The sequence below is a fragment of the Cherax quadricarinatus genome, chromosome 57, assembly GCF_038502225.1.
Source record: "Cherax quadricarinatus isolate ZL_2023a chromosome 57, ASM3850222v1, whole genome shotgun sequence".
Taxonomy (NCBI): Eukaryota; Metazoa; Arthropoda; class Malacostraca; order Decapoda; family Parastacidae; genus Cherax; species Cherax quadricarinatus.
The window spans coordinates 21918833-21932001 of NC_091348.1; the positions used below are offsets into that span (position 1 = coordinate 21918833).

The window sequence follows — 13169 nt, forward strand, 5'->3', positions numbered from 1 at the left end:
GTATATGGGTGCTGAGGCAGTCATAAGTATATGGGTGCTGAGGCAGTCAGTGTAAGTATATGGGTGGGGTGGCTTCTACGTATTTAGGTTGTATAATTAGTATCGTCAATTAGAAAAAAAACGCTAAACGTGCAAGGACCATACAGAGCCATGGGGACTGGGAAATCATCGGGTCTGATCCAAGGAAAGAGAAGGTGGTTACACTTTCTTGGATCAAGAACCCCTCGCCAGCGGCAGTGTAAACACCTTGTGCTTCACGATTCATCCGTTACAGTGACTTTTATGTTTCAGAGCCGCCGCGCCTGGCACCCTTCACCATGCCGGAGTCACTGTGGGCGGGGTCAAGGGTGGCAGTACAGTGCCTGGTGGTGCAGGGTGACCCCCCTGTGACCCTCACTTGGCTCCACAACGGCAACCCCGCCACTGCTACCCCAGGGGTCATCGTCATGCCCCTGGGGCAGTTCGTCCTGGCACTCTTCATCGAGAGACTTCAACCTCAACATTCTGGGAATTACACTTGCCAGGCTAGCACTCCATCTGCCACAGCTTCACACTCCGGCACTCTGAGTGTTCATGGTAACTACCCCTTCAGTGCCACAAGCTAATACATCCTTCTTTTGCAGTGCCGCCCTCCATCAAGCCATTTGACTTCGGTTCACTGGTGTCAGGGATGAGGACAGCAGTGACGTGCGATGTACAGATGGGCGACCCACCCATGACACTCTTATGGCTGTATGAGGGCCACGTCCTGACACCCACTGCTGACCTCCAGCTAAGCCAGCACGACTCTTTCTCGTCCAGCCTGGTGCTGACTCACGTGCGCCCTCACCACGCCGGTAACTACACCTGCGTGGCACGCAACGAGGCGCGCGAAGTGCGCTACACTGCTCAGCTTCTAGTGCGCGGTAATGTACACGTTGTCTGATAACGCACCGAAGCACTAACGCACCGCACCACACCACACCGCACCACACCGCACGAGCACTCCCAGCACAATCCACTAATATTTTTATTCTCCGATTCCAGGATCTCACAACTATTTTCTAACGAGGCACCGTTGTTAGCACTGTATTGGCACTCACCCCTCACAGGCACCCCTCACAGGAACCCCTCTCACCTCTCATAGACCCTCTAACCTCTCATAGACCCCTCTTATTTCTCATAGACATCTCATCCCTCACCAGCACCCCAGCCCATCCAACAGCGCCTGGTCAGTATGCTGTGCTCTTCGTGAAGCTCTCACACAATTACACTTCAATCTTGAAGCTCTTACACGGGCACTCTTGACTCTTAAGTCCCACGCATACTGACTCTTTAGCATCGAGAACTCCTCAAATTCTCCCACTTATCCCTCACACGCTGACACCTTGTTCCTACGAAACTCTCACACACATGGAAGTAGTCAAGTTATAGCCCCGGGCTACCTGTTCATGCCACAGCTGTCAGATACAGGCGTGTCCTGAACGCCAAGTTGTCCACCTCTGTCTCAGTACTCTAGCAGTAGATAAATTAGACACATGTGCAACTCTTGGGTATCTTTATTGAGGAAACGTTTCGCCACACAGTGGCTTCATCAGTCCATACAAAGGAGAATCTTGAAGAACAGGAGGAGAATGAGGTAATCTTGGGAATTCTTCGCTTGCCTAATTCTTGGGCACGACCTACTTCAACATTGAACAAATGTTACACGACCTATGACTTCTGCATCTCTCCTGCCAACGGTTTATAAGCTCCTTCTCAGCACGTATGCCGTATTCTATTCAAGATTGATGGACTGACCACATCGACTCATGGTTGAGGGACTGATTACCTCATTCTCCTCCTGTTCTTCAAGATTCTCCTTTGTATGGACTGATGAAGCCACTGTGTGGCGAAACGTTTCCTCAATAAAGATACCCAAGAGTTGCACATGTGTCTAATTTATCAACATGTCGGTTCTCTGAACCATTCATCTACACTCTAGCAGTAACTAATATAGTCCTAGATTACTGGTACAAAAGTTGACACTTCAAAGATAACTCAAAAAATTTATCTCGAAGACACTAGCTGATACCTAGAGTATTAACCCAGGCGCTGACCAAGAGTTCGTCCAGGGCTGATATCAACCTCTTAACCTCCTCTCTTCTGCATGCTATGATAACCTTGCACTGTGCTATCTGTTCCACCAGCACAGAAGGTCTCTGCTCGCTATGATAACCTTGCACTGTGTTATCTGTTCCACCAGCACAGGAGGTCTCTGCTCGCTATGATAACCTTGCACTGTGCTATCTATTCCAGCAATACAAGAGGTCTCTGCACGCTATCATAACCTTGCACTGTTTTATCTTTTCCAGCAGCACAGGAGGCCTCTGCACGCTGTGATAACCTTGAACTGTGCTATCTATCCCAGCAGCACAGGACGTCCTGCACGCTATGATAACCTTGCATTCTGTAATCTATTTCAGCTGCACATTACAGGATGTCCTGCGGGCAATAACCTAACACTGTATTATTCATTTCAGCTGCACTTTACAAAAGACCTTCAGCTTACGAAAGGCCTTCTGTAATGCTCACTTACAAACGGGCACTCATACAACTCGTTTGTAAGTTCAGACACCAGGAACACAACTCGTTTGTAAGTTCAGACACTAGGAACACAACTCGTTTGCAAGTTCAGACACTAGGAACACAACTCGTTTGAAAGTTCAGACGCCAGGAACACAACTCGTTTGTAAGTTCAGACACCAGGAACACAACTCGTTTGCAAGTTCAGACACTAGGAACACAACTCGTTTGTAAGTTCAGACACCAGGAACACAACTCGTTTTCAAGTTCAGACACCAGGAACACAACTCGTTTGCAAGTTCAGACACCAGGAACACAACTCGTTTGTAAGTTCAGACACCAGGAACACAACTCGTTTGTAAGTTCAGACACCAGGAACACAACTCGTTTGTAAGTTCAGACACCAGGAACACAACTCGTTTGTAAGTTCAGACACCAGGAACACAACTCGTTTGTAAGTTCAGACACTAGGAACACAACTCGTTTGTAAGTTCAGACACCAAGAACACAACCCGTTTGTAAGTTCAAACACCAGAAACACAACTCGTTTGTAAGTTCAGACACCAGAAACACAACTCGTTTGTAAGTTCAGACACCAGGAACACAACTCGTTTGTGTTCCTGATGTTATCCAGGGGTTGTTGATGTTATTCAGGGGTTGTGATGTTATTTAGGGATGTTATTCAGGGGTTGTGATGTTATTTAGGGGTTGTGATGTTATTCAGGGGTTGTGATGTTATTTAGGGATGATGTTATTCAGGGGTTGTGATGTTATTTAGGGGTTGTGATGTTATTTAGGGGTTGTGATGTTATTCAGGGGTTGTGATGTTATTTAGGGGTTGTGATGTTATTCAGGGGTTGTGATGTTATTTAGGGGTTGTGATGTTATTCAGGGGTTATGTTATTTAGGGGTTGTGATGTTATTCAGGGGTTGTGATGTTATTCAGGGGTTATGTTATTTAGGGGTTGTGATGTTATTCAGGGGTTGTGATGTTATTCAGGGGTTGTGATGTTATTTAGGGGTTGTGATATTATTCAGGGGTTGTGATATTCAGGGGTTATGATATTCAGGGGTTGTGATATTCAGGGGTTGTGACATTCAGGGGTTGTGACATTCAGGGATTGTGATATTCAGGGATTGTGATGTTATTCAGGGGTTGTGATGTTATGCAGGGATTGTTATATTATTCAAGGGTTGTGATATTCAGGGGTTATGATGCTATTTATGGGCTGTGATGTTATTTAGTAGTTGTGATGTTATTTAGGGGTTGTGTTACTATTTAGGGGTTGATGTTATTCAGGGGTTGTGATGTTATTTACGGGTTGTGATGTTATTTAGGGGTTGTGATGTTATTTAGGGGTTGTGATGTTATTTAGGGGTTGTGATATTATTCAGGGGTTGTGATGTTATTCAGGGGTTGTGATGCTATTTAGGGATGTTGGTTGAAACTCTATAATCTCCTTCAAACAATACCGGATCAACCAGGCTATGATGTCTATATCACACTGCGTGCCGCGTGCACAAACAGCCTACCTGACCTAGCTATCAGCAAAGAGGCCTTGACTACGACCATGTTTGAGGGAAAGATGTTATCCGTAGCCATGAACTTCTATAACAGATATAACAGGTATATAAGATATAACAAATATAACATCGGGTATATGAGATGTTAGAATGATCATTTCGGGAATGATTTTTACAATGTTGTAAAAAGAATGATGGGTCCAGCAATACGAATAATTCGGTAGGCCTATTTGGAAGAGATCTTGTCCAGAGATTTCTAGGTTATTACTGCGCATAAACACTAATATAAAGTAGTGTTGGCACTAACGTTAGTTGCTAACCACTGTCCACACCTGGTCCGGCCACACCATCCACACCTGGTCCGGCCACACCACCTCCACACGACTTCCAAATGACAGAGGATTTCTTACCTATGCTGTGTATTCTTGTTAGGGCGCTATGATTGTTGCAGTACACTTAATTGCTTTGGTTTAGTGAGAGTCACTTTTGATAGTAGCCCACCTGGGTTCCCTCATATAAATGTCTATTTAATTATATGTGAACAGTTATGGGAAGATGCATTTTTTCTATTCACGCGAAATGGGTATTCCTTTTGTACACAGTAAGTATATACAGTATGGGACCTTGCTACGGGGTACGTGGTCATGGGGTACGTGTGTCATGGGCGTGTTACCGTCGACACTAGTAGTCCCTTAAACGGGTACTCACTATGTCCCAGCTTTTAAAAGAGAAATACAAAATTGAGTATTATAATATATTGCCAGTGTACCCACTGGCAGACTAGGTTTATGCTTAAGTGTTATGCTAAATCTTAATTAGCTAATTAATGACTTCCCGCATCTACCAACACTGATCAAGAGTTGTTTATATTGCTGGCACCAGAGGCCGCTGTCCTAGCGTCAGTGTCGTACCAGAGATCGCTGTCCTAGCGCCAGTGTCGAACGAGATACCGTTGTCCTAGCGTCAGTGTCGTAACGGTCGTCATTAGCGTGCTTTCTGTCTGAACGAACACACCAGGTGATTCAGCTGCTCAATAATGTACACATTACTGTGCGAGAGAGCGCTTCGAGTCACTCTCCTCGCGGCACTGTGAAGGAGTGGGTAACGTACTTACTAGCATTCCTCTTCTCGAGGTTCAAGATGCCTGAGAAATAGGAGGTAATCCGCTGTGACCCGAGGAAGAAGAGTGTGATTGGCACTCAGGACGCAGTCACTGAATTATCGTCACTCACGAGACAATCACTGAGTTGTTAACACTCACGAGTGATTACTCGCAGAGTGATTACTCGCATTTTGGGTGATTTCCTCACTATATCCTGCCGCAGTTAGAACACCTGCTATCTCATCACACGCTGTCATCCACTTGTCATCACTCTGAAGATAATTCATTTAACATCTGCCACAAAACAGAAAGAGAAAGAAAGAGAGAGAGAAGGAAGGGGTGTTACCAGGGAATGTGGGAGTGAGGGAGGATAAGGGAGAGGGTGTTTACGAGAAGGAGAGGGAGGTGAAAAGGGAGGGATGTTGCGGAAAAGACAGAGAGGGAGGAGAAAGATTACTAGTAATGGAAAGGGAGAAGGGGAAGACAGGAAGGTTACAGTATATACGTAACTAAATATTCACATGGTATATTCACAATTTCATTCTCATAATGATATACTCTTCATGGACAGTTATGAATTGAATGTGTATACACAGAGACGCATATTTCATCCTCACATACAATGATTCGTCACATTATGACATGATTTGTAACACCAATATCATATCCATATATAATGAAACTCACTCTCTCTCTCTCTCTCTCTCTCTCTCTCTCTCTCTCTCTCTCTCTCTCACACACACACACACACACACACACACACACATACAGACTCTCATTCTATTTATCTATTGACACAAGAGTTCCTCACACAAGGGTAATGTTAAAAGTTCCTACCTTTATTTACAAGCTAAGAGCTATTTCCTACCTCAGCTCTCTCTCTCTCTCTCTCTCTCTCTCTCTCTCTCTCTCTCTCTCGCGATCGGACCTTCCTGAATAACATACATTTTTCCTTCGTTCTCTCCATTTTTTCGCTCTGGTTTTAACCTCTAAGGCCTTGGCTCTCTGCCTGTGCAGAAGTGAGAGCTGCTTCACTAACCTGTCACTCTCTGATCTGACTAACCGTGGCACTCTCTGGCACAGTACCGCCACGGTGGGTGGTGGAGCCTCACGATGTCAGTGTCACCCGAGGGGAAGATGCAGTACTCACCTGCCAAGCTACAGGTTACCCTGAGCCTACCGTCACCTGGAGGAGGACCCGCCCAGGTGAGTGTTGTGGAGGAAGGTTTGTTAAAGGTATTGAGGGAAGTGTTGACGAGTGTTGAAGGAGGTGTTAAAGGTATTGAGGGAAGCGTTGACGAGTGTTGAAGGAGGTGTTAAAGGTATTGAGGGAAGTGTTGACGAGTGTTGAAGGAGGTGTTAAAGGTATTGAGGGAAGTGTTGACGAGTGTTGAAGGAGGTGTTAAAGGTAATGAGGGAAGTGGTGATGAGTGTTGAAGGAGGTGTTAAAGGTATTGAGGGAAGTGTTGACGAGTGTTGAAGGAGGTGTTAAAGGTATTGAGGGAAGTGTTGACGAGTGTTGAAGGTGTTGCTGACTAAGCATGTGAGCAGAGAGATAGGATGACCATAGGCCACTTAATAAACAATTAATTAAATTACAGATACTCAGAAATATATATTTCGATTTTAATTCAGGTCACTTCTCAAGTTTTAATTAACTTTCTAACTAACGCTTTAATCCTAAATTGAAATAACGTGGGAACCTACCTTGCTTGAAGGTACTTCAAATACCCTTGTAATTTGTTAAATGACTCTTAAAGAAAAATTCCAGGCTCAGTCACTATCGCTTCTCAAATCCCACTGACTCAACTCTGTTGCTACGAGAAGTTAGCTTCTTAAATCCCACTAACTCAACTCTGTTGCTACGAGAAGTTAGCTTCTCTGGCGCCAGTAAGCTAAGACGTCAGGCAAGATCACGATCTGTTTACACCCAAAATATCTGAACAAAAACGTAGTGGTAAGTTCTATCAGTTTCTATAATATCACTGAGAAACTATGTTATTTACTTCAAAACACAAAGAATAAACTATAAAAAGATAAATGGGAGTTGCAAATATGTAAATTAACCAAATTAAAAATTAGTCGTACCCTTACATGTGCCACACAACCTCCTATTGACCCAAAATGTACGTTAACTAAATGTAGTTCGGTCGCTGTGTGAGCCGAGAAAGATATCCTAGTACGTATTTCAAAACCCCGGTCCCCTGTACGTCAATGCACGTGATTGGAATAACAAAGAGTGCAACATAAGTTGATAATGCAGATGAATATTAGCGTTGATCCGAGGACATACGATGGTGCTGGTGTGGGGCGCAGAATGAAATTAGCTCTGAGGCATCCACACCATCGTATGTCCTCGGATCACGGTGAAACACCTAGCCCTGTTGGATGCGTGAACTTTGTAGGATTGGGTGGTCCTGTGGGTTAGAGCGTCATTTGATTTTCACTCACCAAAATGTGGGCTAAAACAACATGAGTTCGAGCCCTCGGCTAGTCGCAGTGTTGTTATTTATTAAATACCACTCGCTCGTGGTTACAATAATATATATATATATATATATATATATATATATATATATATATATATATATATATATATATATATATATATATATATATATATTTATATGCAAAACAACCACTGTGAAAGAATAGAGAAATTCCAAGCGCTTTCGTAACTACTCACATTATCTTTGTTCCTTGATAAAAATGTGAGTAGTCACGAAAGCACTTGGAATTTCTCTATTCTTTCACAGTGGTTGTTTTGCATATTCTGAAATCACCTGTTTACTCTGATCTTATGATTTTGGCTTAAAAAGCAACGCTGTGTATGCAATAATTTCGCAAAAATCATTCTGAACCTAACGAAAAAAAAATATTTCATTGTGTTTGTTTATTATTAAATTATTGTAAACTTATCTAAAATATTTTTAGTTGGATTAGGCTAAATTAAATTGTGCTTGTAATAATAATGTTATATAAGTTTTCTAAGGTTCTTTTGGTACAAAATTATTAATTTTTACATTAAGATAATTGAATAAAATATTTTAAACGTATAAGAGAAATTTTAGAAAAGGCTTAATTTTAAATGAGTTCTTACTAATTTACCAAGATCGCAGTCAGCAGGATTCGAACCCACTACAGGAAGACAAGTAACGGGCACACCAATGGGCCTCCAGCATGACATCAAGCATTACATTCTCCTGCAAGTTCTGACTTCACAAGCAATTTTTTTTATACCAGTGCACCACTCACAGTGGCCGGACTCTAGGCTTGTGAACCAGGCTGCCCAGCTTATGAAGTATTTGTGGCTGAGTGGAGAAGACTGGCACTTAGGAACTTTGCCAGTCTTCCTGTAGAGGGTTCGATTTATATTAATATTATTCTTTAAGAGATTCGGTAAGAACAACTTTTAATCAACGAAATATTATATTCATGATATTAAATTTGAAAGTAATTAAGATAAAAATTGGAAAATATCTTTCTTTGTACTCTTGTAATATTTATTCATTATGAAATCTAGTTCCCATTATTCTAACGTTAAAAATTAAATGTGTCATTCACGTTAATAGTTAATTTAAAAGCATTGAAATCTTGGGAATGTTGAGTAATAATGTCGTTTCTGCTACAGAATTGTTATATTTTTTTTAATGATAGCATTAATAATTACTTTCAGTTACTGTAATTTCAAATCTCCTTAGAAAAATATCAGGTGTCATTTTCCCAGTTTTGAGAGAGTCCGTCTGGACTCTGGCAGCTACCAGGTTTGAGAGAGTCCGTCTGGACTCTGGCAGCTACCAGGTTTGAGAGAGTCCGTCTGGACTCTGGCAGCTACCAGGTTTGAGAGAGTTCGTCTGGACTCTGGCAGCTGCCAGGTTTGAGAGAAGCCGTCTGGACTCTGGCAGCTACCAGGTTTGAGAGAGTCCGTCTGGACTCTGTCAGCCGCCAGTTCGTCGCTACCACCACGACCTCGACCCCATTTCCTACCTATATCCTCACCTCATTTTCTTTTCCTTCAACTAATCTTCAATCTTCTTCACCGTCTTTGCTCATGAGGTTTACTTCCTTATCGAACCTCCGTGTCGTATCACTGAGTGTCCGCGTATGAGACGCATTGTCCTTCCGTGGTGATTGATGTACCCACTGTCCCAGTTGATATACCCACTGTCCCAGTTGATGTACCCCCTCCCTCCAACCATTCCAAGGTTGACCCCTACCCCGCCTTCCCTCCACTACAGATTTATACACTCTCGAAGTCATTCTGTTTCGCTCCATTCTCTCTACATGTCCGAACCACCTCAATAACCCTTCCTAAGCCCTCTGGACAACAGTTTTGGCAATCCCACACCTCCTCTTAACTTCCAAACTACGAATTCTCTGCATTATATTCACACCACACATTGCCCTCAGACATGATATCTCCACTGCCTCCAGCATTCTCCTTGTTGCAACATTCATCACTCATGCTTCACACTCAGATATATATATTATAGCTCTGCTGGGTGCGTGATTCTTGTAGGAGTGCATGGTCCTGTGAGTTAGAGCGTCATATGTGATTTTCGCTCACTATGAGGCGGGACAAAACGATATGGGTTCGATTCCTCGGCTAGTAGCAGTGTTGTTATTGATTCGATACCACTCGTTCGTGGTTACAAAAATATATACATGCTAGTGCAAAGATGAGTAGTGGGGGGGGATTGAAGAGGGTTAGATGAGCTTTAAAAATGCAGTATTAGAATGTGGGACAGAAGTTTGTGGTTATAGGAGGGTGGGTGCAGGAGGAAAGAGGAGTGATTGGTGGAATGATGAAGTAAATGGTGTGATAAAAGAGAAAAAGGTAGCTTACGAGAGGTTTTTACAAAGCAAAAGTGTTAGAAGAGCAGAGTATATGGAGAGTAAAAGAAAGGTGAAAAGAGCGGTGAGAGAGTGCAAAAGGAGAGCAGATGATAGTGGGAGAGGCGCTGTCAAGAAATTTTAATGAAAATAAGAAAAAAATTTGGAGTGAGTTAAACAAGTTAAGAAAGCCTAGGGAACATATGGATTTGTCAGTTAAAAACAGAGTAAGGGAGTTAGTAGATGGGGAGAGGGAGGTATTAGGTAGATGGCGAGAATATTTTGAGGAACTTTTAAATGCTGAGGAAGAAAGAGAGGCTGTAATTTCACGCACTGGCCAGGGAGGTATACCATCTTTTAGGAGTGAAGAAGAGCAGAATGTAAGTGTGGGGTAGGTACCTGAGGCATTACGTAGAATGAAAGGGGGTAAAGCAGCTGGAACTGATGGGATCATGACAGAAATGTTAAAAGCAGGGGGGGACATAGTGTTGGAGTGGTTGGTACTTTTCTTTAATAAATGTATGAAAGAGGGGAAGGTACCTAGGGATTAGCGGAGAGCATGTAAAGTCCCTTTATATAAAGGGAAGGGGGATAAAAGAGATTGTAAAAATTATAGAGGAATAAGTTTACTGAGTATACCAGGAAAGTATACGGTAGGGTCATAATTGAAAGAATTAGAGGTAAGACAGAATGTAGGATTGCGGATGAGCAGGGAGGCTTCAGAGTGGGTAGGGGATGTGTAGATCAAGTGTTTACATTGAAGCATATATGTGAACAGTATTTAGATAAAGGTAGGGAAGTTTTTATTGCATTTATGGATTTAGAAAAGGCATATGATAGTGGATAGGGGAGCAATGTGGCAGATGTTGCAAGTATATGGAATAGGTGGTAAGTTACTAAATGCTGTAAAGAGTTTTTATGAGGATAGTGAGGCTCAGGTTAGGGTGTGTAGAAGAGAGGGAGACTACTTCCCGGTAAAAGTAGGTCTTAGACAGGGATGTGTAATGTCACCATGGTTGTTTAATATATTTATAGATGGGGTTGTAAAAGAAGTAAATGCTAGGGTGGAAATAAATGGTATAAAATACCGACACAATGGAAATATAAACACATATGCAGTATAATGTGATCCTTTATTGACTACGTTTCGCCCACACAGTGGGCTTTTTCAAGTCACAAACAGAACTACCTGGGGTGGAAGGAACGCGAGTATTTATAGTCAGGTTCAGAATGCTGAGGTCAGGTGGAGAATGCTGCATCTGATGATGTACCGAGTGGGGTTATAGAGTCTAAAATCTTGGTTAGCTTGGAAAGGAGATTGGATAAGTTGGTGAGCAGACCTTCTACAGTGTTCTTATGTGGGATAGCGATGAAGAAGTTTCTTGGCAAGTGATTCAGCTATGTTATAGAAGCCACTATTCTGGTTGAAGTTGTCGGATATAGAAATAAGTGATGATTCCAGGATTCTTCGGTATTGAGTGTTGTCTTCTGTGGCGATAAGTCTTGAGTTTCTGTAGTTTATCAAGTGGTTGTGTGAATTACGGTGTTGTACGCAGGCATTCCTTGTGTCGTCAGACCTGCTTGCGTATTGGTGTTCTGAAATACGTGTTTGGGGGTCCCTTGATGTTTCGCCCACGTATAACTTGTTGCAGTCATTACAAGGGATTATGTATACCCCTGCAGAGGGTGGAAGCTTGTCCTGTCTATCACTGGTAATGTCCTTGATGGTCGTGGTTGTGGAGGTAGATACTTGAAATGAGGTATTGGAAAAGATGTTGGAAACGTGTTTGGCAATGGAGTTGGTGGGGAGGACTATGTATCTCTTCTCGGCAGTGTCTTCTCTGGGTGTGTTGAAGATGTTTAATGCCCGTCGTCTGCAGTCTCTGATGAAGTGACAAGGATAGTGGAGTTTAGAAAATACTTGTTCAATCATAGTGCATTCTTCTTCAAGAAACTCATTGCTGCAGATTCTGAGTGTACGCAGGAAGAAGCCTATAATTACACCACGTTTGGTTTTGGTGTCGTGGTGAGAGTAAAAGTGGAGAAGATCGTTTTGGTTGGTGGGTTTTCGATAGACTTTAAAACGAAGTTCGTGGTCAGCTTTGCAAAGCAGAACATAAAGGAAAGGAAGAGTGTTGTCGACTTCTTCTTCAAGTGTGAACTGGATTGAAGGCTCGACCTGGTTGAGCTTGTCTTGGAGAGCTTTAACATTGAAGCGTTTAGGAGTTATGAGGAGAATGTCGTCAACATAACGGAGCCAGGTGACAGACGAAGGAATAATGGTGGAGAAACGTTCGGCTTCTAGATGTTCCATGTATAGGTTCGCCAGGACCGCACTGAGTGGCGAACCCATGGGTAGTCCAAAAGTCTGCTGAAAGAGGTGATTTTCGAAAGAGAAACACGTAAAGCCAACACATAGTTCAACAAGGTCGATGAAATCGCTGGCTGGAATGGGAAGATCAAGTGAATCGTCAATTTTCCTGCGCAAGAGATCGATGGCTTGTGTAGTAGGTACTTTGGTGAATAGGGAAGTCACGTCAAGGCTGGAAAGTTTCTTGTTCCTGATGTTGATGTTACGAATGCGATTGAGAAGATCACCCGAGTGTTTGAGATGTGCTGGACTGATAGTGCCCAAGAGTTTAGAGAGGTGTTTTGCGAGAATTCCTGAGAGCTGGTGGGGAGCACTGCCTATTCCCAAGGATATGGGCCTCAGTGGGATACCTGGCTTGTGAGTTTTTGGCAGGCCGTACATCCTGGCAGGTCTGGGGTTGCTGGGTATGGTGTGCAGAAGTTTCTTCCTTGTTCTGAGCCCCTCAGAATGCGGCGAGTCCTTTGAAGAAAAGTTTTAGTAAGGTTGTCCACTTGGTTAGTTGTGAGAGGTTTGTAGGTATCTGGGTCATTAAGTAGATTGAGCATTTTGTTCCTGTAATCGTCAGTGTTCATGATAACAACACCACCTCCTTTGTCAGCGGTGGTGACCCTGATGGTCGTGTCTTCTGCTAAACCTTTGAGTGCATTGATGTAACGTCGAGGTATGACTGGGGAGCTGCGTGTTGAGATGGCTGCTGAGATGATGCCTTGAAGATAGCCTTTTTGGAAGTCGGAGTCATTGTGTCTGTAGTTTTTGGCGATGAAATTGAGGTCTTGTTTTGGTTTCGTAATTCCT

At 43.0% G+C, this 13169-nt stretch overlaps 1 protein-coding gene across 1 annotated transcript in view; it reads left to right on the plus strand.

Moving 5' to 3' along the window:
- Positions 1-13169, plus strand: part of LOC128693434 (cell adhesion molecule Dscam2) — a 109236-nt gene that overhangs the window by 82188 nt on the left and 13879 nt on the right. The window contains exons 4-5 of the mRNA XM_070097445.1: positions 624-905; positions 6254-6376. Coding sequence (XP_069953546.1) covers positions 624-905; positions 6254-6376 — 405 coding nt within the window. The remainder of the gene's footprint in view (positions 1-623; positions 906-6253; positions 6377-13169) is intronic.